Here is a 25,645-nt window from a genome sequence, read left to right on the forward strand (position 1 = left end):
AAGAAGCTGTATTTACTATATATATATATATATATATATATATATATACAAATATATAATTTTTTTTCGACACAAAACTCATCTCTAATTATAACTGATTTATTTTATCTTCGCCATGATGACAGTAAATAATATTTGACTAGATATCTTTCAAGACACTTCTATACAGCTTAAAGTGACATTTAAAGGCTTAACTAGGTTAATTACATTAACTAGGCAGGTTAGGGTAAATAAACAAGTTATTGTATAGCAATGGTTCTGTAGACTATTGAAAAAATATAGCTTAAAGGGGCTAATAATTTTGACCCTAAAATGGTTTTTAAAAAATTAAAAAACTGATTTTATTCTAGCCAAAATACAACAAATTCGATTTTCTCCAGAAGAAAAATATATTTTCAGACTTACTGTGAAAATTTCCTTGCTCTGTTAAACATCATAAGGCAAATATTTAAAAAAGAAAAAAATTCAAAGAGGGGCTAACAATTCTGACTTCAACTGTATAGATCTTTTTACAGATTGAATGACAGCGAGTTGGTGGGTCTTCTTTTGACTTTCTCATTTTTATTCTACAGCTCTTTAAAAAATTGATACAAAGATATTTTTCTTGGACATTAGCAGGGGCAGACTGGTCATCTGGCAATTCTGGCAAATGCCAGAAGGGCCGGACCAATTTTGAAATCTGGGCCGGTCAGTTTTTTTTTTTTTAGTATGTATTGTTTTTAAGTGCAGACACCTTGTATCTCTTGCTAGATGTGATATGATGATGATGATGATAATAAAAAAAATAATAATGTTAAGCATTTGGCCCAATCGGCAACTGCTGCCTGGTTTCAAGATGGGCCGACCCAATCCAAGGTTACCCGGACATAATCAAAATCTGGCAAGAATGTCATATTATTTCACCATCTTTACACCAAAATAAATGGTGAATGTGCGTGTCCGTGGATAGGGCTGTGTCGGTGTGGTAATGTGGGCTGGTGTGGCAACAGTGCCAGGGCTGAATTTTTGTCCCAGTCTGCCCCTGGACATTAGAGAGATGTCTGAATGATTGTGTGATAACCAGCTAAAAAGATAAACAACAGAATCCCTCTTTGAAATGTAGTTAATTTTAGGTAATGTTTTTAGTAATATGAACAAACAATGAAGAATACATTTATTCAATTATTTATCTCTCTTAACATTATTAAATGAAAAAGCAGTTGTTCATTATTAATTTGTGTTAACTGACGGTGCATTAACTAATGTAACAATAACAAGCACAGGGTTGGATTTTGATAATGCATTAGTAAATGCTGAACTATGATTAATTAATAAATGGGGTACGGACAATGATAATTGTTCATGTTCATAAATTCATTAACTAGCATTTAGTAATTGCAATGGCTTTCATAAAAATAGTAACAATCCCTTTGGCTCTACTGGTAATTTAATGTAATCCCGAATATGCTCCAAAACTATATGGAAACATTTTCAAATGTTCTTTTTTAAATGGTTCAAATTTAATGGCAAATTTAAAACCAATTTTTTTTTGTTTTTGGTTTTCAATCTACCAACATTACTGTTCCTCCTGTTAAATATAACACCAGTACCTGTAATCATAATTACTAAAACATGACCTACAAATAACAGGTATATACATGGATGTTATCGATATAATAAATCGTTAGACCAAAATCTTAATGTAAATCTGAAATGCAAATAAGTGGAAGATTTGCAGGCATTAAGTTTTATCGAAAGGTGTCGCTTTAAGCGTGGCCGCAGCGGTGCATGTGACGTAGCAACACGCTTCCAATCAACCGCTGGCATCCATGTTCTTAGGGGTGGAGAATGAGAGAAGAAAAAATATGTGAAAAATGGCTACTGTACAGTCTGAATCCGTGCAACCATTAGACAATAAACTCATTAACGGAACGCTCGCTGGAAATAACGCCGAACTACAAGCTCCGTCTGCTGCGGCCGCTGATGGGGACGCGGTGGTCTGTGCACAGAGCACCGATATAAAGGGAACAACAGAGCCTGCTGCTCCGTCTTCACCAGCAAGTGAAAATTCACCTCCACATGGCGCTGCTCCTTCACCAAGCAACAAAGATGCATCAGGAATGTCGTGTAATTGGACATCTGAGGCGGGCGAGCAAAACACGGATGTGCTTTGTAAGGATAACGGCGAGCTGTGTCCAGACGAGCCCGGAAGGGACTTTGGGGAGACGTCGGGTGTTTTGCACAATGAAAACACTGGTAAGTGTAACTTTGCATCAAGGGTAAATGGTAAAACGTACCACGCTCTCCGTTGTAAAAAAAATTAAAAATCGCACATTCTTGCGCAGTTCCACACACAGAGCATGTGAAAACTGGAAACGTGTCCATTTTTATGTGCAGCAATTAATTATAACTCTGTAATTGGCCTGTTCTAACCCAATCAGAAACACAACTGCTTGTTTAACCCTTTCATACTTGAAGGTTAAGGCTTTTAATTAAGGACAACTTTTTAAATACACCTTTACGTTTATCAGTTATATACTTTGTGTGGCTGGATGTAAAACTAAAGAAAAACTCGAAGAAAAAAAGTCCTGTTAATCAGAGTTGACGTTAAAAAATGTTTTATAAACGTTGTATAGGAACATAGGATTGGTATATCAAATACATTTGTTATCATTATACTGTCACCCATCATCAAATAAATCAAACCATAAGCTTTCGCAAGTTAAGAAAAAATCCCATTTAATTTCTCTTACTGGAATTGAACATAACTTGTTCACCACTACAAAGAGAGAGGTACTGGAGCTGAGACTGAGGTTGTTAATCAGTGTTAATCTTGTATAAACAAGTCCTCCACTTGTTCCCCCAACAGTTTTTCGGAAAGAAAAAAAAAACTACACTACCCATGATTCCACCGAGAAATCTGCCCTCATCTACTCCCATAAAGCACTGCAAACTCCGTTTCCCTACCACCAACAGTTGCTTCAAAATATGTATCTGTTGTGCACAGAGCATACAGAATAAAACACTCTTTTCACACGTACAAGCCAAGGTTCTTCTCAGAAACAGAAGTTTCATTGTTGGATGAACTTCAAAATGATTTGAATGTAAACTACAAAAAAATCTAATGTTTTATTTCGGATTTGCCTCAGCAGCAACTGAAAAAAACAACCACAATAGGGTTTATGTGACTTTTCAAATGAAGGAGAAAAAAATAGAGATTAATTGCTTTGGTCAGAAGCGGCCCTTTCATTAGCATGTTATAAATGTACTTTTTGCATCACGCAGTTCAAAAAGGTATTGCTTTTTATTTTGCCAATTTCTCTTATATATTATAGAACAAATATTACTTATAATGCAAACAGGTTGTAGCTCATTAGGCATGGGAAGATAACCATTTTTAAGGAATTGCGCGATTTGAAAAAGTCAAGGTTTTAAAACCACCAACATTTTCTGCTACGGTATATATACGATTTGTTTGTTTGTTTGTTTCATATTTAGCTTGACATGTTTACTGTTTCAAACCATTCTAAATGTTTCTCAACATAAAATATATTGTGTTCAAAGGGGAAAAAGTTTTAGTATTTTACCCAGACTTTTTAAAAAGAATATATTTTAGAGCAGTAATCACAATACCATTGTACCATGAAACTGTGAAATTTTTATCCAAGGTTATAATACCGTCAGAATCTTATACCGGCCCATGCCTAAGCTCAACCTCATACTAAATTTAGCAACACTAGCAGAGAAAAGGTGGCAAATTGCACACTCTGGAACTTTAATATATACAACAGCATTTGTTGGTCAAAATAATAGTTTTGATCTTTGGTTTTATATCTATTTTAAGTCATTACACTCTTTTAAGTAGCTGAAATTAAGCCTCCAAGGCGAGGCAGTGGCGCAGTAGGTAGTGCTGTCGGCTCACAGCAAGAAGGTCGCTGGTTCGAACCTCGGCTCAGTTGGCGTTTCTGTGTGGAGTTCATGTGCATGTTCTCCCTGCCTTCGCGTGGGTTTCCTCCAGGTGCCCCCACAGTCCAAAGACATGCGGTACAGGTGAATTGGGTAGGCTAAATTGTGGATGTTTCCCAGCGAAGGGTTGCGGCTAGAAGAGCATCCGCTGAGTAAAAACTTGCAGGATGAGTTGGTGGTTTATTCCGCTGTGGCGACCCCAGATTAGTAAAGGGACTAAGCCGACAAGAAAATGAATGAATGAATGAAATTAAGCCTCCAATAAAATGTTTGAGAATGAAGTCACAAACGGTCAGTATGTTTAGTTTTTAAGGGTTGCCACAGCAGAATGAACCGCCACTTATATAATATAATTTCTATAATAGGGGCATGGTGGCTCAGTGATGAGCACTGGCGCCTCATTGCAAGCAGGTCGCTGGTTCGAGCCCGGAATAGGCCAGTTGGAATTTCTGTGTGGAGTTTGCATGTTCTCCCCGTGTTCGTGTGGATTTCCTTTAGGACAGTTTTCCCCACAGTTCAAATTGGTGAATTGGATGAACTAAAATGGTCATAGTGTAAAAGTGCATGTGAACGTGTATGGGTGTTTCCCATGACTGGGTTGCTGCTGGAAGGGCATTGCTTAAAACATATGCTGGAATAGTTGATGTTTCATTCCGCTGTGGTGACCCCTGATAAATGAGGTACTAGAAAAAAGGAAAATAAATGAAAGATATTTAAAAGGTTTCTGTTGCTAAGATATCTAATAGGGGTGTAACGATTTATAGTTGTACGATTTATTGCGATGCAAAAATGTCACAATATGCATCGTGGCGTTATGACGATTTGATTACGATATGACGTCCGTTTTCTCTTATTAGTTGAGCTGTTTGCACGTGAACTACGTTCCACCTGCTGTCACACGTGAGTTCAGATTGCAGCAGCTGTAATGTTAGCAGACCAAGATGAGTGGAGTTGAAATAGAGGATGGCCCATACTCTCAAAATCAGACGTCTGGCAACATTTCGGTTGTACAGTCATTGCTTTAGACTTGTCCGCTTTTTGACATGCATACTGGGTCAAACATCCTAAGTTTTAAAGTCTTCACAGTGATTTACATACTTTGCACAGCGACAGGGATACCTCCTAATGGTGTTGAAAGAGTCACATACTGTATTTATAAGGTACAATTCACCCTAAAATATCATTCTGTCTGTTCATATAATGTTCCCGCCGCAAAATCACACATGACGTGAGCTGACCGTAAGCTGTTACTACAGAGGGCGGAATATGATAGACACGCGCGTATAACAAGCCGTTTTAGCATTTAAACCTTTGTTCTGACTATCCATAAATATATTTAGAGATATCTCTAATTATATTTTGACTTGTCATAATTATAATTCGAATAGTCAGAATGACAATTAGAGATATCTGCAATTACAATTGTACTAGTACGAAATCAGATTGGAGATATCTGCAAATATATTATGACTAGTCATATTCCTCCATTGACTTCCATTGAAAAATATTTGCAGATATCTCTAAATGAGTTTTGACTAGTCACAATTGTAATTAGAGATATCTCTAAATAAATTTAATTAAATATGAATTAAATACCTGGAAATGTGGATTTTTTTTTGCACACACAAAAAACGCAAGTGACCAAGCAAAGCCTTAAGCTCTTACTGTTAAATTCAATTGAATAAAAAGCTTATTTTTTTTGCACCTTTACTTAAATTGTTCCTTAATTTTGTCTCTGTCATTTCAATAATATTTTTAAGAAGTTTTTAAATAGTTTTATTTTCCAGAGACAGGCCTGTTTAATTTATTTTCTTAAAGAAGGTTCAGTTTAACAAGTTGAAACAAAAGAAATACATAAAAAATAGTTTACTTGGTAAAATTTGCATTTCAGTTTAATTTTAAATTTTTATTCCAAATATCGTGATACATATCGAATCGTGAACATTATATCGTGATACACATCGTATCGTGAGCTGAGTGTATCGTTACACCCCTAATATCTAACATTTAAAAAAATGTAGTCGATCTACTCTAAAGAACTTCAAATAGCTTATAATAATTATAATGAGTTATTTGCTATCATATAAGCTATGACTGTGGTGCTTATCTTATAAACTTTTATCTATTGTGTATCACCCAACAGGGCAAGAAGAAATAGACAAAGAAGAAGAAACAGTAAACACAACTACAGAAAGAATCAGCAAAGATTCAGAGCTTGTCACAGAGAAGGAACACCAATCAAAACAAGATGAGCCGGCAAATGGGAGCGAAAAATCAGTTTGTGTTGTGGAGGAAAAACACCCACCAAAACAAAATGATGAGCCGGCAAATGGGAGTAAAGGATCAGAATGTGTCATGGAGGATAAACATCCACCAAAACAAGATGATGAGCCAACAAATGAGAGTAAAGAATCTAAGCATTCCAGAGAGGAAGAACAGCAACCTAAAAAAGATGAATCGGCAAGTGTTGAAGAAGAATCAAAGCCTCAAGATGAGACCATGCAAAGCACAGAGACGAAGATGGACGAGACCACGGAGAAAGATAAGGACAACACAGAGGAGAAAGGAGGAGGAGATGAATCCAAAGGTGATGGGACAGGTCGATCTATCAAGCGAAGGAAAAGCCGAATGGAATGCAACGAATGTGGTAAAAAATTCACTCGCCGCGAAACATACAACCTGCATCGCCACTTTCACATGCACCAGGATGAGCAGGCGTCCCTCGTTTGTAAAGAATGTGGCATCACTTTTCAGCATCGAAGTGACCTCATTAAACACCGCAGTATTCATAAAGAAAGCAGCCAAGCAAGTGTCTCACCTTCGAAAGGCTCTACGAGCATAACCAAGGAACGGAGGAAATTTGTGTGTGAGCACTGCGGTGTGTGTTTCTCAACAATGATCCGATTAAAAATTCATGCCTGTGAGCAGAAAGTGGACAAGCCATTTCGCTGCCCTCTGTGCCGCAAAGAGTTTCAGTACAGGGTGTCTATCAATGCCCACATGCAAAGTCACTCTTTGGACAGTCGCTATCGGTGTCTGGAGTGCAACAAAGGCTTTCAGAGTTTGGAGAACCTGTATGTCCACCAACGGTCTCACACTGCGCTAAAACCGTATGAGTGTCCAGACTGCAACATGGTCTTCAGGCATCGCTCCATTATGGAGGATCATCGGCGCAGACATGTGGATGAAAGGGAGCACATGTGCAAAATCTGTGGGAAGAACTTCAAATACAGTAGTCTTTTGCATCAGCACCAGTATCTCCATAGTGGCCAAAAGCCTTATCACTGCTCGCACTGTGGTAAAACATTCGCTTTTGCACAAAACATGCGAGCACATTTTCGCCAACATAAAAAGATCTCCGCTAGGTCTGAAGCACATAGTATAAACCATAATGTATCTGCTGTGGGGCAAGTAGGTAAAGAGAATGCAAGTGTTGAGCAGCAGCGCAACTGTCCACTGTGCCCTCAAATATTTTACAAGGCATCTGATCTGAGATCACACATGTTGATTCATGAAGCAGAATATGAAAGAATGACTAATGGCAAAAAATTTGATAAGGTCTATGCATGCCAGTGCTGTTCTCTCAAATTCCAGACAGAATCCCAACTACAAGCGCATTCACAAACACACTTGACAAACATTTTAGGCATAAACGCGACACATATCACGAATCAGGTGAAAGCAGTACTTGAAAAGCAGGATGATGTTGCTGTGGATGAGGCAGATCATGACCGTGTGTCAGCAGTGGGGGAATTGGAGGACCAGACAGGCAAGAAACCCTTCAGGTGTCGAGACTGTGGAAAGTGCTTTCGTTACCGGTCAGTATTAGAGCTGCATATGCGCATACACAACAAGGGTTACCAGTGTCAAGTGTGTAAAAAGTCCTTTAGGTTTAGTAGCTATTTGCAGCAGCATTCGATTATCCACACTGGGAAGAAGCCGTACAAATGCCCAGACTGCGGTAAAGATTTTGCATTTCATCATAACATGAAAACACACCAACGGCTGCATCAACAAAAGCCATTTCGCTGCACACAGTGTCGGAAGGGATACAGCGACGAAAATCAGCTTCAGCGACATATGCTTTCCCATACAGGTGAAAAACCTTACAAGTGTCATATGTGTGACAAGAGCTTTGCTTTGGCCTACTTGCTCCGAGACCATCTGAACACTCATACGGGGGAGAGACCCCACCGCTGTCAAGAGTGCCACAAGTCATTCCCTTGGCTCAGTAGCCTGCTTGTGCATCAAAAGATTCATGTGCGAAAGCGTCAAGGTCCGAGTCATAGTTACTCATTCTCCATACATTCTCAAAGAGGTAGAGTAGGCCCTGGCAGAAGAGGTAGGCCGAGGTTAGATCGAGACAATGGAAGGACGCCGCCTCTACCTGATAGAATCATACCAGAAACAGTGTTGCCAAATGTGGTTCAGCAGCAGTTTGGTACAAATAGAGGACCACAGCCGGGGAATCATTCGCAGCAAGTTCAGTTACAGCCAGAATGGCAGATACAAATTGCACCATCATCATCAACATCGTCAGAAGAGCTGCTGCACTCGCAGAAGTCCGCAAGTTTAATGGAAGCCCAGCCAACTAATACAGTGCATATTCACTGGACAGGGACTCATCATAAGACAATATTGCCTAAATGTGATGGTCTTCCCGAGCTCATGCATCAGCAGAAATCTCCTCAAGCACAACCTAATCACTTCTCAGACATAAATTCATCTGAGATAGAGCAAAAAGGCAAGCATCCTGCACTCTGGATGAATGCACCAAACTCTACACTGCAGAAAGCCTCTTCAGAATCGCAACACCACATGGACAAATCGCAACACCACATGGACAGGCCTTCCACTTTTGGTGTGAAAATACAGTCCCAGCGATCTATTCAGGACCTGCAACCATCGCAGTGGCCAGTTATTTGTGATCCATTGCAAACAGGCAAGCCAGAGCTGTTTAGTAACTCCTCAGATGGTAAAGGAACTGTTGATTTAGAAGCACCAACCATCAGCGACTCTAATAAACTGTCTCATGATTTACAAATGCCTGATTCATCTGGGGTTGCTAAATCAGACATGGGTCAAACTAGTGGTATTGTGCTGTCTGCTGGTGCTTCCTGCCTACCGAATACTAATCCATGGGGTATGAAAACAACTCTAGAAATGTCTGTACCTGTGAGCTTACAAGAATTACCTGGGGATGCATTAGAGAAGCAGCAAAACAGACTAATACAGCATTTGCCACAGCAAATGCAAATTTCACAGCAGCTACAACAGCAGATTCATGTGCAACAAGCTCAGATACCTCCTACTTGGGTTAGTACAGGTCCTCCAACCCAGATAGGACCAGTGAACATGCCTTTTTCGCCACCTCGTTTTCCTCTTGGGGACAGACCTCCATTGTGGGGGTTTCAAGCTGCTCCAGTTGTTTCTCAAACCCTCGTAAACGGGCCAGTTCCACAAGGCCACATCCAGGCACAACAACACGTAGCACTAATTTCTGGCCCACGTATTCCACTTAATCAGCCTCCAACTTATATCTCGCCCCCTTTTCCTCCACCAGGTCTAAATTTATCTGCTCCACATCCAATGCATTCTGTTGGAAGGCCTCTTCAAGGTGCATTGCCTCAAGGCATCTTCTTCACTTCACAGGGTACCATAAATGAGATGGCACTTCTGCCACAAGTAACAAACTTACCTCAGTTAGCGCAACAAACTGAGCCTCACAAAATGGGCAATAAATTACCTTTCGCCCCAGATCACCTGTTCCAGTGCATGATTTGTGGTTGTTCTTTGCCTGGAGAACTAGAATTACAGATGCATTATATGCAACACGCACAGCGAGACGTCTGAGTTTGATTTTTAGAAATGATATACACACAAAATAAAAAATTAGGTGGTTTAGATTGTCTATCCATTGATTTACTGTACATTGCTGTTGTACATTGCTGTTAAGCTGCTGGAGTGTTTGTTTAAGACTTAAGATGTATTCATGTTTTTATTCAGTTATTAAATTTTCCAGCGGAACACCTATTCAAGTTTCCTGTGCTTTGTTACACTTAATAAACCATGAACCAAAAAAAATTCATAAATTAAATTAATAAAATAAAGTAACTAGAGTGTTAGTTTAAAGCAGGTGTGTCCAAACTCAGTCCTGGAGGGCTGGTGTCCTGCATATTTTAGTTTCAATTCCAATTAAATTGTTGAAGGACATTGGAGCTAAACTATGCAGGATATCGGCCCTTTAGAACCGAGTTTGAACACCCCTGGTTTAAGGTTAACATAATTAATTCAGATTGATCATTAATCGTTTTATTTTATTTAATACAGAATTTTGTCCTATTGTTATTTACAAGCAATATGATGATGGTCAGTTTGCAGGTTCATAATGACTGTGGAGTGTTTTAAAAGTAAAACATGTTAAAATGTATGTGTCCTTGAAAGGTAAATTTTCAGGGTCAAAATAAAATATTAAAAATTCTAAAACCATTTTAAATAATAATTAAGTATTTCAAATAGTAAAACAAAAATGTTAATCATGTGTATTAAAATATTTACATTTGTTTTATTTATTTTTTTACTGTTGATAGTAATAATAAGTGAATGCAAGCATTTAACAAAATGCACACATTTGATCACTTTACCTGTGTAATACAACACAGTACCAGAAGAATATGCTGTTAAAACTATGTGTATTAAAACTGCAAGTCAGCAAAATGCCAGGATTTTACTACCAAGTATGTCTCTGGGCGGAATTGTGTATGCTCAAACTAGTTCATGGCTAGAGTTATTAGTGTTATCTAAAAAGTGTTTTGTTATTACTGTACGATCACACAGGCACACACATATATTTGGTGCAGCTGTAAAGACTTCTCAAAGGTTTAATTTGACTTAATGATTTTTATGTCCCTTAAAGCCAACTTTAAACATTCCTTCAGAAAATCCTCTGCTGTTCTTACATCTTTAGCCTAAATGTTAGCCATTTGAATTAGGTAGAAAGCATTATGCTACTCTTCAAGTAGGGTAGTGAGCTGAAATCTGATCTTATATTTTTTAATGATTCTTCATAATCTCACGATTCGTTGCGTTATCTTATATTTAAACACTGAACAGGAAAATAGTAAACGATTTGCATGTTATCATACTACCATTGCAATATCTTTATAACAAGTAACGCTAAAAAAATAAATCAAATGGACTGCATGTTCAAAAATCGCACAGTAAAAAGAAAAAAATAATAAAAAAAATAAATAATCTTGTCTAAATGACCCGACAAATTATAAACAACGTCCGGGCCGCTAAGCCACGCCCATTTTTACATGTAGCTTTATTATTACGAAACACTTCATAAACGTTACATGTTGAAATAAATATAACGTTACATAGTATAATAATCACCTGGTTTTCATACATAGCTTATATGTGATATATGTTCATGCCACAGCTTAGTGGTTCAGGCAGACTTTGCTTGCTAACCACCCTGGAGCCAGAGGGAACGTAGCCTAATTAATATTCATGAGATAAGCTTTCGCCATAGTAGGATTCGAGGGTTTGCCTCCCCCCAACATCAACTCTCCCCTTTACCGCGAAAAGTGCGCTGCCTTCCACATTATGGCTGCGGTTAATTCTGCAGAGGAGTGCAATTTGCAGTCAAATAAAGACAGTTTGTCCCCTGAATATAAGAATGTCGCGGCCCAGAAGATGAATATCGATCCAGTGAGCAATAGCAAAGACAGCAATGCTAAAAACACAAACGGAGAAATGGCATATAGTCCCGCTGGCCTTGCGTTCAAAGCCCAGGACCACGCCGACGCTGCTGCAGTTTCAGCCGTGAAGATTAAAGTAGAGCAGGCGGAGGAAGACGAGTGTGTAATTGTACATGTGGACGAGGCTGAGGACGCAGATGTGGCTGTTATGTCTACCAGTAAACGAGACTCGTCTGCGAGAGGTGAAAGTGTCGAGGGTAAGCAACTTTGTGTTGTTGTTGTTGTTGTTGTTGACAGCGTCTCTGACTGTAACCTCGGTCAGTTATGTTTTACCTTAAAATCATGTCAAACTGAAAATAATATCAGCCCCAAAATAATTCCACCTCACAATTTAAACATCTGAATATCCACAACCCACAATATGTTTTGTCATCATGTAGTATTGCATAATAAAGTCTTGCATCTAACTATTTATCTAAAACAGCTGGAATCGTTTTGAACGTTAGTATCACGAGTCATCACGGGAAAGGCAAAACAGCAGCAACTGTACAATATGACCACGAGGAATTTCTGTTTCAGACATGTCCTGCTTGCTGCCTGTCATGATTCCTTAGAATAGGGTTGGCTAATTTTGGCTGACACAAAGGCGAGGGTTTAATTTAAGACCAAAAGACTTTTTGAAAACCAATTGTGCAGTCATTGTATTTGGCTGCTCGTTCATAAAATCTGCTCCATCTTAAATTAGATAGAAATAACACTGACTTGTCAGTAGATGGCAGGCTTTACTTGCACATTGCATGTGTGAAATAACAAATAAATAATATGAAATATTGTTTTAAATCACAGTGTTTGCACGTTCAGATTATCTTTGCAATATATTTGGGATTTTTAACATTTTACAAATGTATTAATAAAGCTTGTTGAACTAGGCTTTTGACACAATTTAATGTGGAACTAGTAAATGGAGTAAGACTGAATTGTTCTGCCGTTGCCTGGCAACAGATCATTTCATCAAAGCTTATGTTGATGAACTATATTTACAGTTCTGCAAAAACATTCAGATCATTGTACTGTAGATTTTTAATATTTCAGTATTTTATGCTGTTCTCATAAAAACCTTTAGTTGCGTTTTCCACTTTAAGTTTATTATAGGTTTTCTCCCTTATAAATTGTTCAAACATAAAGATTTTTTTGCAGTCGGTTTTATTTTCAATTAGGTGTGGGCTGGTATAAGATTCTGACAGCATGAGATAACTTTGGATAAAAAATATTGTAGTATTATGATTATTGGTCTAAAATAAGTTCTTTTTAAATGTCTGGGTAAAAAGAAACAACTTATTTCTCCATTGAATGCAATATATTTTAATTTTAGAAACATTCCCAATATTTTGGATCAGTAACTTTTGATGTATAGGTTTCTTTTCTGCTGTAGATACTGTTGTCCTAAAAAACTAAAAACAATAGTTGTGAAAAACATGTAATAATCTTACACATACCTTAAGCCCTGCTCACACTGTGAGATTTCTATCCTGTAGCAACAGGAGTCACCCTGACCTCTCTTTTTCCTTTTTCTATATTAGGAGATTGGCCATTTCGCTGTGAGGATTGTAGTGAGGCCTTTGGGAATGAGGAGGATTACCTAGAGCATCGCAGTGAACATATCCACGATGGCCCAATAGTCTGCCTGGACACTGATTCGCAATGGGATCACCTGCTCATCTCGACAGATGGAGGTCGGAGAACATTATTCTGTGGTCTGTGCGGACAGAAGTTTTCAAGCTCAAAAGGTTTTTTCAACCATCAAATGAAACACCGCAATCAAGCCATTAAACGCGAAACGGGTAACAGCTTTAGTGCAGCGCGGCAGAAGATTTTTGAATGCAAAGTTTGTGGCAAAACTTATTCCACTATTGGTCAGTGTCTCAACCACGAGCGCTCACATAAACAGGCTTCAAAGTCTGTTTTTCATCAGATTGCTCACTTAAAGAAAAAGTCATTTCAATGCCCGACCTGTGGACGCTGTTACTCTCGGGCTTCGGCTCTTGACGCACATCGCCGTTGTCATGAGGTAAAGCTGGTAAAATCAAAAACCTTCGAAACTGAGAAAACTCTGTCGCTTAATGAAGCTTCGGCTCAAGATCAGAACAATGGTACCAGCTCTGAACAGACAGAGGAGCAAGAGCAAAAGGTTTTTCAGTGCTTTTGTGGCAGATCTTTCCGTACTATGTGTGGCCTCGGGACGCACCAGAGGTTCTCAACCAGCTGTTCAGATGGAAAGGTGAAGGAGGAAATTAAGCATCCGTTTGTCTGCTCTGAATGTGGTAAGACCTTCATTAGTTCTGTGGCTCTGCTGTGCCACCAGCGTTGGCATAAAAGACGGGAGCAACTTGTCTGCAATAACCAGTCATATAAATGCTCAGAGTGCGGCAGGGTCTTCACCTCGCTCACATTCTACAATAAGCATCAGCGTCTGGCACACAGTGAAGAGCAGGCAGCAAAATCTTTCCTTCATCAAGTTATTCAGCTCAAGAAGAAAGCTTTTGAGTGTCAGCAGTGTGGTCGCCGGTTCTCGCGAGCATCAGCACTGCAGTCACATCAGCTCTGTCATACTGACGCCTTCTTTGACATAATGGAGAAGAAGCCTGAGATGAGCACCGCCATTCACACTGTGAAAATCCAGGAGGACCATGTTGACAGTGTTGTTTTTCAGGCTCAGGACATCTCGGACGTTCAAGTTCAAGAGAAAGATATTAACTGTAACAACACAGTAGAGGAGCGTAATGCTGTAGATGCTGATTATGAAGTTGTCCATATCACATCTTCAGATGATTCTGAGAGCACACAGGATCCAAATCCTGATCTTGAGTTAGTTTGCGAATCAGACCAAGAGGAGAAAGATGACTTGAGTTTGACAGCTGAATCCACATCGTCCTTGCCATTAAATCCAGCGATTGATGTTAAAATTGTGCAGATTGATTATGAGCATTTAAATGAGGAACCATTTATGAATGCAGAACTGATGAGCAAAAGCCATCCTCGAGTGGCAAAGTATAATTGTCCACACTGTGACAGAAAGTTTTTCAAGGCTTCGTCCTTGCGCTGTCACGTACTTTGGCACAAAAGGTCCATGAGAAAAAAAGCAGAGTGGCAGAAATTTGACATTTTGTCACCAACTAAGAAGGTACTTTTAACATGTGAGGTTTGTGGCCATGAAAGTCCTTCCAAGAGTGCTCATTACTTTCACATGGGAAAGCATGACGATAAAGTAGCATGCAAGTCTATTTCCTACCAACTGGAAAATCTGCAGAAGAATAATATAAAATGTGAAGAGTGCGGCATGTGTTTTTCCAGACTGTCTGCTTTGCATTCTCACCAACAGCTTCACAGTGGCAAAAAGAAGCCCTTTGCTTGCTTGCAATGTGAAAGGAGCTATGCAACTGCAAGCGGTCTGTACAACCATCAGAAAGTTTGCTGTGGTGGCGCCAAAGATGAAATGACAAAACATTTCAACCCGACCAAAACACTTTTGGGCCCAAAGGTTCATCACTGTAAAAAGTGTGGTAAAGGTTTTTGGTCTATGGGAGCCTTCTGTCATCACAAACAAAACAACTCAGAGTGTGCAGATGTTGAGACGAGGCCCGCCAGTGAGGGCGCCACTGAGAATGGCCACATACGACGCAAAAAACGGGGTCGTAGGGGTGGTTATAAAAAAGTGCACCCAATGAATTCAAAAGTAGAACATAAATGTGAGGTGTGTGGAAAATCATACCACATGCTGGCTTGTTTTCTTAAACACAAGCTTGTCCATGATGCTCAAGGCCTTCGACCTGCAGTCAAATCATTTGACTATCAAGTTCAACAGCTGAAAAAGAACTCCTACCAATGTCCCGACTGTGGAAAAGTTTTCTCCCGTGCAATGGCCCTCCAGTTTCATATGAAAAGTCATGGCTTTGAGACTGGCCTTCCTGTGACTGACCCTGGTTCATCTGAGCGACCCCAATGTCTAACATGCTATTCTTTTTTTGCGTCTGAGTCGCTACTGCAGGATCATCAGAAACACTGTTTAAAACCAGAGGACAATGTGGAATCTTCACAGGAACATGAGAAAGTGGGAACAGAAATACAAGATGCATCTTCGCAGAAATCTGAAGATGTTAGTGAAATGTCTCCTTCAGCCGTTTCTGATAAAGAACAGAAAGCACCTTCAGCTTCAAATATGAAATACAAATGTAAGGACTGTAGTAGGAGCTTCTCTGTAATTGGTGCTCTGAACTTTCACAAGCGAATTCATCGCAAAGGTCACCAGTCTAAAAAGATGAAATCTTATCCGGTAAAGCCGTTGAAGCTTAGCAAAGTAAAAGCAGAGAAGTGTTCAGCAAAATCACCTTTTGTTTGTGCTGAATGTGGAAGACATTTTAGGACCAATTCCGCTCTTGGCACACATAAGCGATGGCACAAAGACAAAAAATTTGCCAAATATCTCTCAAAGACCAATACGGTGCGCTCAAGAAAAAGTATGGACGGTGGACCTTATTTATGCAATTTGTGCGGGAAAGGATTCTTCTACCTTTGTGTCCTTCGTCGACATCAATTGCATCATCCTCCCATGGAGGCTCAACCCCGAAAAGACAATGAAGTTGCTGAATCAAAAGATCTTTATACTTGTCCAGATTGTCAGATGTCTTTCTCAACTGGGTCTCTGCTAACAACTCACTTTGCAGATCATCACAGCAAGAACACTGAGACTGAGAAACAGTCAGAAAATGTCCCTACAGAAGAGTTGGGTTCCCCCATCAAACAATCATACGCATACAAAGCAGATATTACCAAAACAGAGAAGACTAAGGTGCAGCACTATCAATGCCCCCACTGTCCTAAGAGCTTCTTGAACATACGCGGCCTCCGTGCGCACAAGTGGCAGAAACACGACAAGGTTAGCGAACAAGCCACAGTGTCTCAAGAAGAACCCTTGGCATATGCAAAGCCCATTGCTTCTTGTGAAGTGCCAAAGAAGAAAGAGCTGAAACCATATACTGAAGAGGAATCTGTACAGATCAGTCGAAACGTGGAGCTCACTAAATGTTTGTTCAGGTGCAATAAATGTGCAAAATCTTTTCCCAGTGAGGATCAGTTAAACGCTCATAAGGAGGTGGCAAAGACTTGTCCGCACTGCTGCACTCTTTGCTGTCGCGGCTACTGGACTGAAAATCAGCTGCAACAGCATCTTGCATGGCACAATGAAGTACGTCAGCGTCTGCCAACTGAACTGCGGTACAGACTGAGTGCTTCCATAGCACCTGGACCTTCAGACAACCTGCAGACTTTCTCACAAAGATCGGAGTCTATCGTAGACCTCGTAAGTTCACAAGCTAATAGTCATAAATGTCTGCTCTGTGGAAAAACGTTTCTGTCACCTCGTGCGTTGCAGCAGCACCAGACTCTTCACATAAACGAGAAACCGAAACATAGTTCGTCGTGTTCACAGACCTTTACTGACCTCAAGAGTTTTACTGACCACCATCAAGAGTGCTTAGGTGGTAAAGAGCAAAAAGACAGTAACTCTGCTCCGTCAGAAAGAGATATTTCAGACCTGACTTGCACAGAGTGTGGGATTTACTTCAAGCAGGAAACTGAACTGCATCAGCATTATATTGAACATGCACAGGGGCTCTAAATTGCATTAAAGTGGACAAAAATTCTTTGGTACGTTGTTTGATGCATCTGCACTGATTTTATTTAGGTTTTGTTACCTGCTGTAAATGCTAACATACAGAAGAGTGACTGTATGTCTCGAAGAGAAAAGGGTCAGCTTTTAAATTTGTACAATTCTGCTGTAGTGGAAGATTTCTCTTGTATTCAGAGTATTATTACAGATACTCTAAACCAGGGGCGCCCAAACTCAGTCCTGAAGGGCCGGTGTCCTGCATAGTTTAGCTCCATCTTCCTTCAACACACCTGCCTACAAGTTTTTGTACACCTAGGAAGAGCTTGATTAGCTGGTTCAGGTGTGTTTTATTGGGATTGGAACTAAAATATGCAGGACACCGGCCATCCTGGACCGAGTTTGGCCACCTATGCTCTAAACCAGGGGTTCTCAAACTCGGTCCTGGAGGTCTGGTGTCCTGCAGATTTTAACTTCAACTTGCCTCAAAACACCGGCAAGGATGTTTCTAGAAAGCCTACGAAGAGCTTGATTAGCTAGCCCAGGAGTGTCTGATTGGAGTTGGAGCTAAAATCTGCAGGACACTGAACCTCCAGGACTGAGATTGAGAAATCCTGCTCTAAAACATAGGTCTCAAACTTGATTGACGATCGCAGCTCTGCACAGTTTTGCTCCAACCTTAATCAAAGCTGATAGCTGATCCAACTAATCGAGGTGTTCAAGACTACTAGAGACTATTAAGCAGGTGTGAGTTGGAGCTGGTTGGAGCTAAACTATGCAGAGCTGCGGCACTCCAGGAACTGAGTTTGAGACCATTGCTCTAAACCAAACAGTGGGTTCTTTAATTACTTATACATGAGTTGAAAAATTTCTTGTATTCCCTTTACAATATTATGAGATCTCTGCAAGTGATCATTGTGTACCTCAGATATGTTTTGATGTTTATGGGGTTTTAAAAATATATTTTCCCCCTGTTGCTTTCTGTATTTTGAAAGAGTATTTAATTTAAACTATCAAGGTGTTGCTTAGATATTTGATGTACATGCTATTTAAAATGAGTTTTTGTGAGGATTACAGCTTCAACCTTTTGTTTGGTCATGGTGAATTTGTCATTTGCACAGCATCTGTTCATGTCAGTGTCATCATTCCACATTTTACAGTTAAATGTACAAATATGTTCATCTTTTGTACCAAGTTTATGTTCCTCTTAAAATAAGTCTGTACAGAGAATTGTTTCCTTGCTAGATATAATAACGCTATGTGCTTGTGGAAATGCCCTTCAGTCATGCTAATGACACTGAGAATGTATGAATAAGATGTGGAATCATAAATAAGCGAATCGCTTAAAGTTAAAATGTTATATGAGTATAATGTTTTTGTATCTTGGATGGCTGTGAGGGTTTAGATTCTGATTTGTTAATAAATGGCAGTCTTTCAATATACTGATAAAGTTGATTTGTTTTCAAAACGATTGAGATTAGCCAGATATTAAACACTATATTACTTGACCTTAAAAATATGCATGTGTTCAGATGGAAGAGGACCTTTAATGATAATATTGGTGGACATTTAGGGATATAGTCCACCCCAACAAATATTTACTTGTGATTCCAAACTTAATTGAGTTTCTTTCTTCTCCAAACACTAAAGAATATATATATATATATATATATATATATATATATATATATATATATATATATATATATATATATATATATATATTTTTTTTTTTTTTTTTTTTTTTTTTTTTTTAAGAAAGCTGAAAAACATTGACTTACATTGTAGGAAAAACAAATACTAAAGAACTCAATGGTTTCCAGCTTTCTTTACAATATTTTCTTTTGGGTTCAACAGAAGAAGGAAACTCTTTAAGGTATGAAACAAGTAAAGGGTGTGTAAATAATAACAGAGTATTCAGCTTTGGGTGAACTATCACTTTAAACTTGCATTGATGTATCATCAAACTTTAGACCTCAAGAAGTTTTTAACTGCACTGAAACATCGACATAGTGTGGTCATCTTAGGTGATCACACCAAAATACTGTACATATTCTTGTTGGCTGATAGATACAGTGTGTGCTTAAATGCCTTAAATGATTTATGTTTTGTGACGAGCATTGTCTCACTAATTGAGAGATGTTTAGTGTTGCTTTTAATAGGATTGATTGTACTTTCCCTAACTTGCTTTTGTTGGTTTTCCAATAATTACAGGTTTAAACGTGTACCCTTGTTTAAAAAACAGTGAATGTAGACATGGACTAAGAAACTGTCTTTAATTAAAAGGTTAGAATTTCCTTGAATAATTGTCTGCTTATTATTTTGTCATGTAGATCGGCTTTATTCATGTTGCTATGTGTCCTTATCTTTTTAATATGCTGACTATGCAGTTAATGTCTGAATTATTAGTCCTCCTGTTTATGTTTTCCCCCAATTTTTGTTTAACAAAGAGAAGATTTCTTCAACACATTTCTAAACATAATTGTTTTAACAACTTGTCTATAATAACTGATTTATTTTGTCTTTGCCATGATGACAGTAAATAATATTTTACTAGATATTTTTCAAGACACTTCTATACAGCTTAAAGTGACTTAACTAGGTTAAATTACATTAACTAGGAAGGTTAGGATAATCAGGCAAGTTGTTGAATAAGAATGGTTTGTTCTGTAGACTATCGAAAAAAATATATAGCTTAAAGAGGCTAATAATTTTATTAATTAAAAACTGCTTTTATTCAAGCCGAAATAAAACAAATAAGACTTTCTCCAGCAGAATTATCAGACATAATGCGAAAAATTTTCTTGCTCAAATATCATTTGGGAAATATTTGAAAAATTCAAAGGGGAGCTAAAATTTCAGAATTCAACTGGATGCATACATGATGAACCTTTAACACACTGGTGACAGAAATGTACTTAAATACAATTTTTGTCCTTTAGACAAAATTATTTAGAAATATAATAGTGCTTTTTTAATCACGTCATCAGAAAGGGATAATGACATGCATTAACCTGATTCATTTCTTCTGTTAGCAGTTTTTATTTAATGGATTCTACATTCAACCTATAGCTGGAAAAAAAACATATATGTAGTATTTGATTCTAAATTAATACTTATATATAGTTTCATTGGAGGGACAGTTTTTGTAAAATGTCTTCATTTGCACTGTGAATGTTTGAATAAATGTTGTATGGGTGTGGAACCTTTAAAATAATCAGATTGCTATTTTGACAGAAACATTTTAATCCAAAAAGTGATGTGTTTCTGGGATAACTTGAAGCCTTATGCTGAATTACATTTTTAATGTTTATTTAAAAAAATGGGTTAGAGTAGAGCTGCTCCCTGAATAAGCAAATGGGTTTGGAACAGTGTGATAGGGAGAAAATTAAGATAGAATTGACCTTTTGGTGTGAACTAGTCATTTAACACAGCAACTTAATATGTATTTAACAATGGTTGAGTTAATAAAGTGAGACTCAATAACACCAAGATTGATTTGCTGTTAAAATCATATATTTGGGACTTTAAGTTTATCTCTAATTGCTGCGATACCACAAAACTCTTCTGAAATGTTAGTATAAATAGCTAAAGAATAAAAAGAAAATTACACTTTGAAGCATTAATCTATTAAATTTGAGTAGATGATTTTATCATCACATCCACAGTACCTTCAGCATCTTGACTCGTATATTGAATATCAGTGTATAAATTGGGGAGAACTAAAACGGTTGGAGTCTGTCTTAAAAAAGATATCTAGGTGATTGTAACAAATAATGTTTAAGTATTTTTTACTCTGTTTATTTTTGAGATTTGTATGATGTTGGTTTAAACACTAACGGCTTGTCTTGTGGACATTTGGACACTTTGTACTTAAATTGAGAAACAGAGTATTATAGGTACACTGTTATCTGATAGGCCTTAGTTTAGTAAGAAATGGATTGACACCCACATGTATCACTGTTTTAAACTCACTGTAATGACCTTGACCTGATGTTGGCTTCCTTCTAGACTTTAAGGCATGCCTTGACATTTTTAAAAGTTTTAAATTTGTACTTCACTAAAACATAAAAGCTATTTTAATGTAACCTGATGTTCGTTAACTACCTTAGATTCATGGAAACACAGTTCATGGAAAACAGTGTGATAAGAGCTGTTGTCTCAGGTGTTCATTTTCACTTCTAAATCATTTGACAGGATTTCATTGGCTGATTTGTAGGTATCGATGTTAAATCGATCATTTAAAAACAGCTTTGCGGATGATTTCTGTCTAAAGCTGTGTGTGAACTGTCCTCTTCTCCTTCACTGCAATGAAGATGATTGTGTTCGCTTTGCTGGTCCTGGCTGTGGGTATGTATATATTTTTATTAGTTATTACTTATGTCATCTGATTCTAACTTACTTGTAATATCCTTATTCTTTTAACTTTTTGACCAACATGATCTTAATCAACTCATAATAAAATGAGTTTATTTCATTTATTTTAATCTGACTGAGTCTCATCAAAATAACCAGATATAGCAAATATTAATAAACACCATTAATAAATCAGTTATTCACTCTTTAAACGCTTTATATATAATTAAATGTTATGTTTGTGAAGCTTGCAGTGCAGATGATAAAATCATTGGCGGTTATGAATGTTCACCCAACTCGCAGCCCTGGCAAATCTACTTGACTTATGATAACGGTCAGCGCTGGTGTGGAGCATCTCTGATTAATGATAGATGGGCCGTTTCTGCTGCTCACTGCTATCTTGTGTGAGTATATCATGCTTTTATTTTAAAGGTAATATTAAGCTGTCACGTGAATAATGTTACACTAAATTAAACATTCGTAAAATATGAGCTGCAGGATTTGCTGTAAAGAAAAAAGTTACAATTCTGTAATAAATATAACAGTAGAATGACTTTAGATTGTTCATTGATGTTATGTTGCTGATGAAAGTTTTAATATGCACATTTATGAATGGGTTTCTGTCAAATAGAGCTAATCGTCTTACTGTCCATCTGGGAGAGCACAACGTAGCTGTCGAAGAAGGCACAGAGCAGCGGATCAAGGCAGAGAAAGTGATCCCTCACCCGAAATACAATGATTATACATTGGACAATGACTTCATGCTGATCAAGCTGAAAGAGCCTGCCGTTTTCAACCAGTACGTTCAGCCCATTCCTCTGACGAACAGCTGTTCTTCTGAAGGAGAGCAGTGCTTGGTTTCTGGATGGGGGAATCTGATCAACACTGGAGGTGATCATTATAAAAGTCTTTGCGTGTGTGTGTGTATGTGTGTTGGTCTGTGTAATAGTTGAGAATTTTCAGCAACATTTTTACATTAATTCCTTTAGCAGATATTTTTATCCCATATGAGAATAAAAATAAGCACTTCAAATCACCAGAAAGCGGCAATATATGGATGCCATGTCAAGTTTTAAAATAGCTAAGCATGTTTTTAATTTTATTAATTGAGTTTTTGTAACCCGAGTGTTTGTAGGAAAGTGTCTGGTGCGTATAGAGAGTGATAGGAAAGAGTGCGTGTGTTTCCACACAGAATTGCACAACGTTGTCTCAGAAACACAGACTGTTTATAAGAAAGTGTCTGGAGCATTTGAAGAGGAAAGGGTGCGCCTCCTACAGGTGTTTGTCAAGTCCATTAACCTCCATGAAGCACACTTAGAAATGTGCTTTCTCTCTAGTTTACAGTGATATGCCAGTACTGGGTGAAAAGTTACGCCAAAAAGACATTACCTGACAAAAGTTTTGTGGTCGAACCCAGTTAAAAGAGCAACAAATAATAACTGACTTCTAGTTGATCATTTGGAAAAGTGGCAGAAGGTTGATTTTTCTGATGAATCATCTGTTGGACTGCATCCCAATCATCACAAATACTGCAGAAGACCTGTTGGAAACTGCATGGACCAAAGATTCTTACAGAAATCAGTCAAGTTTGGTGAAGAAAAAAAATCATGGATTAGGGTTACATTCAGTATGGGGGTGTGCAAGAGATCTGCAGAGTTGATGGCAACATCAACAGCCTAAGGTATTAGGACATTTGTGCTGCCTGTTACATTACAAACCACAGGACAGGGCAGATTCACATCAAAGTTCCTGAAAGCAAAGAAGGTCAAGGTGTTCCAGGATTGGCCAGTACAGTCACCAGATATGAACATTATTGATCATGTCTGGGATAAGATAAAGGAGGAGCCATTGAAGATGAGTCCAAAGAATGTTGATGAACTCTGGGAGTCCTGCAAGAACACCTTCTTTGCCATTCCAGATGACTTTATTCTTAAGTTATTTGAGTCATTGCAGAGATGTATGGATGCAGTCCTCCAAGTTAATGGGAGTCATACACAATATTAATTATTTTTCCACTGCACCATGAGTTTAAATTCTATACTGGACATTATTTCTGTTAAGTACAAGACTTTAGTCTAAACAAAGTCAGACCTTGCGGTCCTAATTAAATCATTAAAAATCAAGGCATGATCATATTTTATTCTGGTCAAATAAGCGTAATCTAGAGGTCTTTACCTTTTATATAAGCCACTTCTAATACTAAATGATCAACTAGAAGTCAAGTTATTTTTTGTTGTTTCTAAAACTTGGATAGGCGACAAGACTTTTGTCAGGTAGTGTAGACTACCAACATTTCCCCCCATTTTTAGTGTAGATGAGTTGATTTTAGTTGACAAAATTCACTGCGCAATTTGGCAAGTTGGAGCTGACAGGATTTCTTTAAAATGCCATGAAACAAGTCACTTCTTTGGTGTAGTTAGTTGGAAATATAAACGCAACATAGACCAAAGACATACCGTAGACCTGTTTCCTCTCATCATAGTCATGATTTTTGCCTATTACAGTTGAATACAAGTGTCAAAATCATGGCTTGTAGCGGATCTTTGTTTGTTAGTGAGAAAGGCTATTAAAAGATTCAGCAGATTAACAGATTTTGATGCTTTTGACTGTTTTTCCAGTTGTCTATCCCGATGTGCTGCAGTGTTTGAACCTGCCTGTTCTGACAAGAGCCCAGTGTGAGGGTGCGTATGGATGGCAAATCACTAAAAACATGTTCTGTGCTGGATTCATGGAGGGAGGCAAAGACGCATGTCAGGTATCTCATTAATAAGGTCTTTTTATTTATCTGGGTTACATATTTTCGAACCCAATCACACTTTCTTTTCATTTTCCAAACTTTTCTCAGGGAGATTCTGGCGGCCCTGTGATATGCAATGGTGAGCTGCGAGGGGTCGTTTCTTGGGGTTACGGCTGTGCTGATTCCGGCTATCCTGGGGTTTATACTGAGGTCTGCCGCTACACTGACTGGGTTGCGTCTACCATTGCAAACAACTAACTATTTCTCTATCCGATTGTGGCCATTTGATTACAAGTTAATTTTCTAAAAACATATTAAATTCAAATTGGAACCAACAGAAGTGTCTCGTCTGTGTTTTATATAAATATGATATATTTAAGGTTAATGTTGTTGCTCCCTGCCTAAAATGTAACTGCAATACTTGCTCAAGCTGCACACTAAATTGTAGAGATCCTGTAGTTAAGGCTACAACTTGGACAAGGATCTTCACTAAACTAGGAGAGTCAAATCACTGTTCTGTTTGTTCACAATCATAGACTTGTGTTATCAGAAATCTCAATGACCTCCATCAAGAGAGTTCATGCTTTAAAGAGGTTAACAAACAAATACACAGTTTGCCTTGCAGCAAGACAAAAACTGTATAGCAATAGTACATCAAAGGAACAATACCCTCATTTTAAAAAGCATTTTACTTAGAGTTAAACAGTTGTTTTGAATCCATTCCAGCGTAATAATCTACGAACTTTGCATGATCTAGGTACAAGTATACATGATGTATGCTGTACAATATTACAGAGTGCTGTTACCAAGTTATCTAGCTTGGGGTCTATTTTCAGGTGTTGCATAATATTATTGGACCTGCTGCAGCCATGTTACGGCAGCATAGTTCCTTGATTGTTATGCTGGAATGAGAGTCTAATCTGATTTACTAATTCCTGCTAAGTTAAATGTGCTTTATTTGGCTAAATGGATTCAAAATGGTAACACTGAACTGTTTAACTGTAGGTGACTTACCTATTTTCAAAAAAGGTAGAGTGTTTCTTTAAAGTCATCTGTGGTCATTTTCAGTACACTTGAAAATTGAGAGACTTGACACCAGTTGAGCTATTGAACTGGTATCTTTACATTCAGAAAATACTTCTAAAATGATTAATCAATCATGCTACACTGTTTAAAATGACTATTTAGATGCCTGAGAAAAACATTTAAACTCTAAATTCTTGCTGAATTGTTTGTTTA

At 38.1% G+C, this 25,645-nt stretch overlaps 3 protein-coding genes across 5 annotated transcripts; all 3 read left to right on the plus strand.

The window, feature by feature from the left end:
- The first annotated feature begins 1,829 nt into the window (after nucleotides 1–1,829).
- On the plus strand, nucleotides 1,830–9,978 carry zgc:66448. Its single transcript, NM_199800.2, is given in 2 exon segments — nucleotides 1,830–2,235; nucleotides 6,089–9,978. Coding segments are annotated over 2 exon segments (4,092 nt in total). The 5' UTR covers nucleotides 1,830–1,853; the 3' UTR covers nucleotides 9,799–9,978.
- A 1,500-nt stretch (nucleotides 9,979–11,478) lies between these two features.
- On the plus strand, nucleotides 11,479–18,755 carry si:ch211-261d7.6. Its single transcript, XM_087286999.1, has 2 exons — nucleotides 11,479–11,908; nucleotides 13,232–18,755. Exons 1-2 carry the CDS (start codon nucleotides 11,557–11,559, stop codon nucleotides 17,323–17,325), a joined length of 4,446 nt encoding a protein of 1,481 aa, XP_087143125.1. The 5' UTR covers nucleotides 11,479–11,556; the 3' UTR covers nucleotides 17,326–18,755.
- A 2,167-nt stretch (nucleotides 18,756–20,922) lies between these two features.
- zgc:92590 lies at nucleotides 20,923–24,746 on the plus strand. 3 transcript variants are annotated; one of them, XM_087285652.1, is made up of 6 exons: nucleotides 20,923–21,073; nucleotides 21,511–21,663; nucleotides 21,917–22,073; nucleotides 22,301–22,560; nucleotides 24,288–24,424; nucleotides 24,515–24,746. In XM_087285652.1, exons 2-6 carry the CDS (start codon nucleotides 21,624–21,626, stop codon nucleotides 24,662–24,664), a joined length of 744 nt encoding a protein of 247 aa, XP_087141778.1. In that variant the 5' UTR covers nucleotides 20,923–21,073; nucleotides 21,511–21,623; the 3' UTR covers nucleotides 24,665–24,746.
- Nucleotides 24,747–25,645: the final 899 nt, after the last annotated feature.

The sequence above is a fragment of the Danio rerio genome, chromosome 16 (genome assembly GCF_052040795.2).
Source record: "Danio rerio strain M-AB ecotype USA chromosome 16, GRCz13ab, whole genome shotgun sequence".
Lineage (NCBI taxonomy): Eukaryota > Metazoa > Chordata > Actinopteri > Cypriniformes > Danionidae > Danio > Danio rerio.

Bases quoted from the DNA above. Each gene is read 5' to 3' on its own strand.
- zgc:92590 (XM_087285652.1), top strand. From the start codon at position 21,624: ATGAAGATGATTGTGTTCGCTTTGCTGGTCCTGGCTGTGG. The intron at 22,074-22,300 runs GTGAGTATATCA...TCTGTCAAATAG, and splicing joins GCTGCTCACTGCTATCTTGT to AGCTAATCGTCTTACTGTCC. The intron at 24,425-24,514 runs GTATCTCATTAA...AACTTTTCTCAG, and splicing joins GAGGCAAAGACGCATGTCAG to GGAGATTCTGGCGGCCCTGT.
- si:ch211-261d7.6 (XM_087286999.1), top strand. From the start codon at position 11,557: ATGGCTGCGGTTAATTCTGCAGAGGAGTGCAATTTGCAGTCAAATAAA. The intron at 11,909-13,231 runs GTAAGCAACTTT...TTTCTATATTAG, and splicing joins GAGAGGTGAAAGTGTCGAGG to GAGATTGGCCATTTCGCTGT.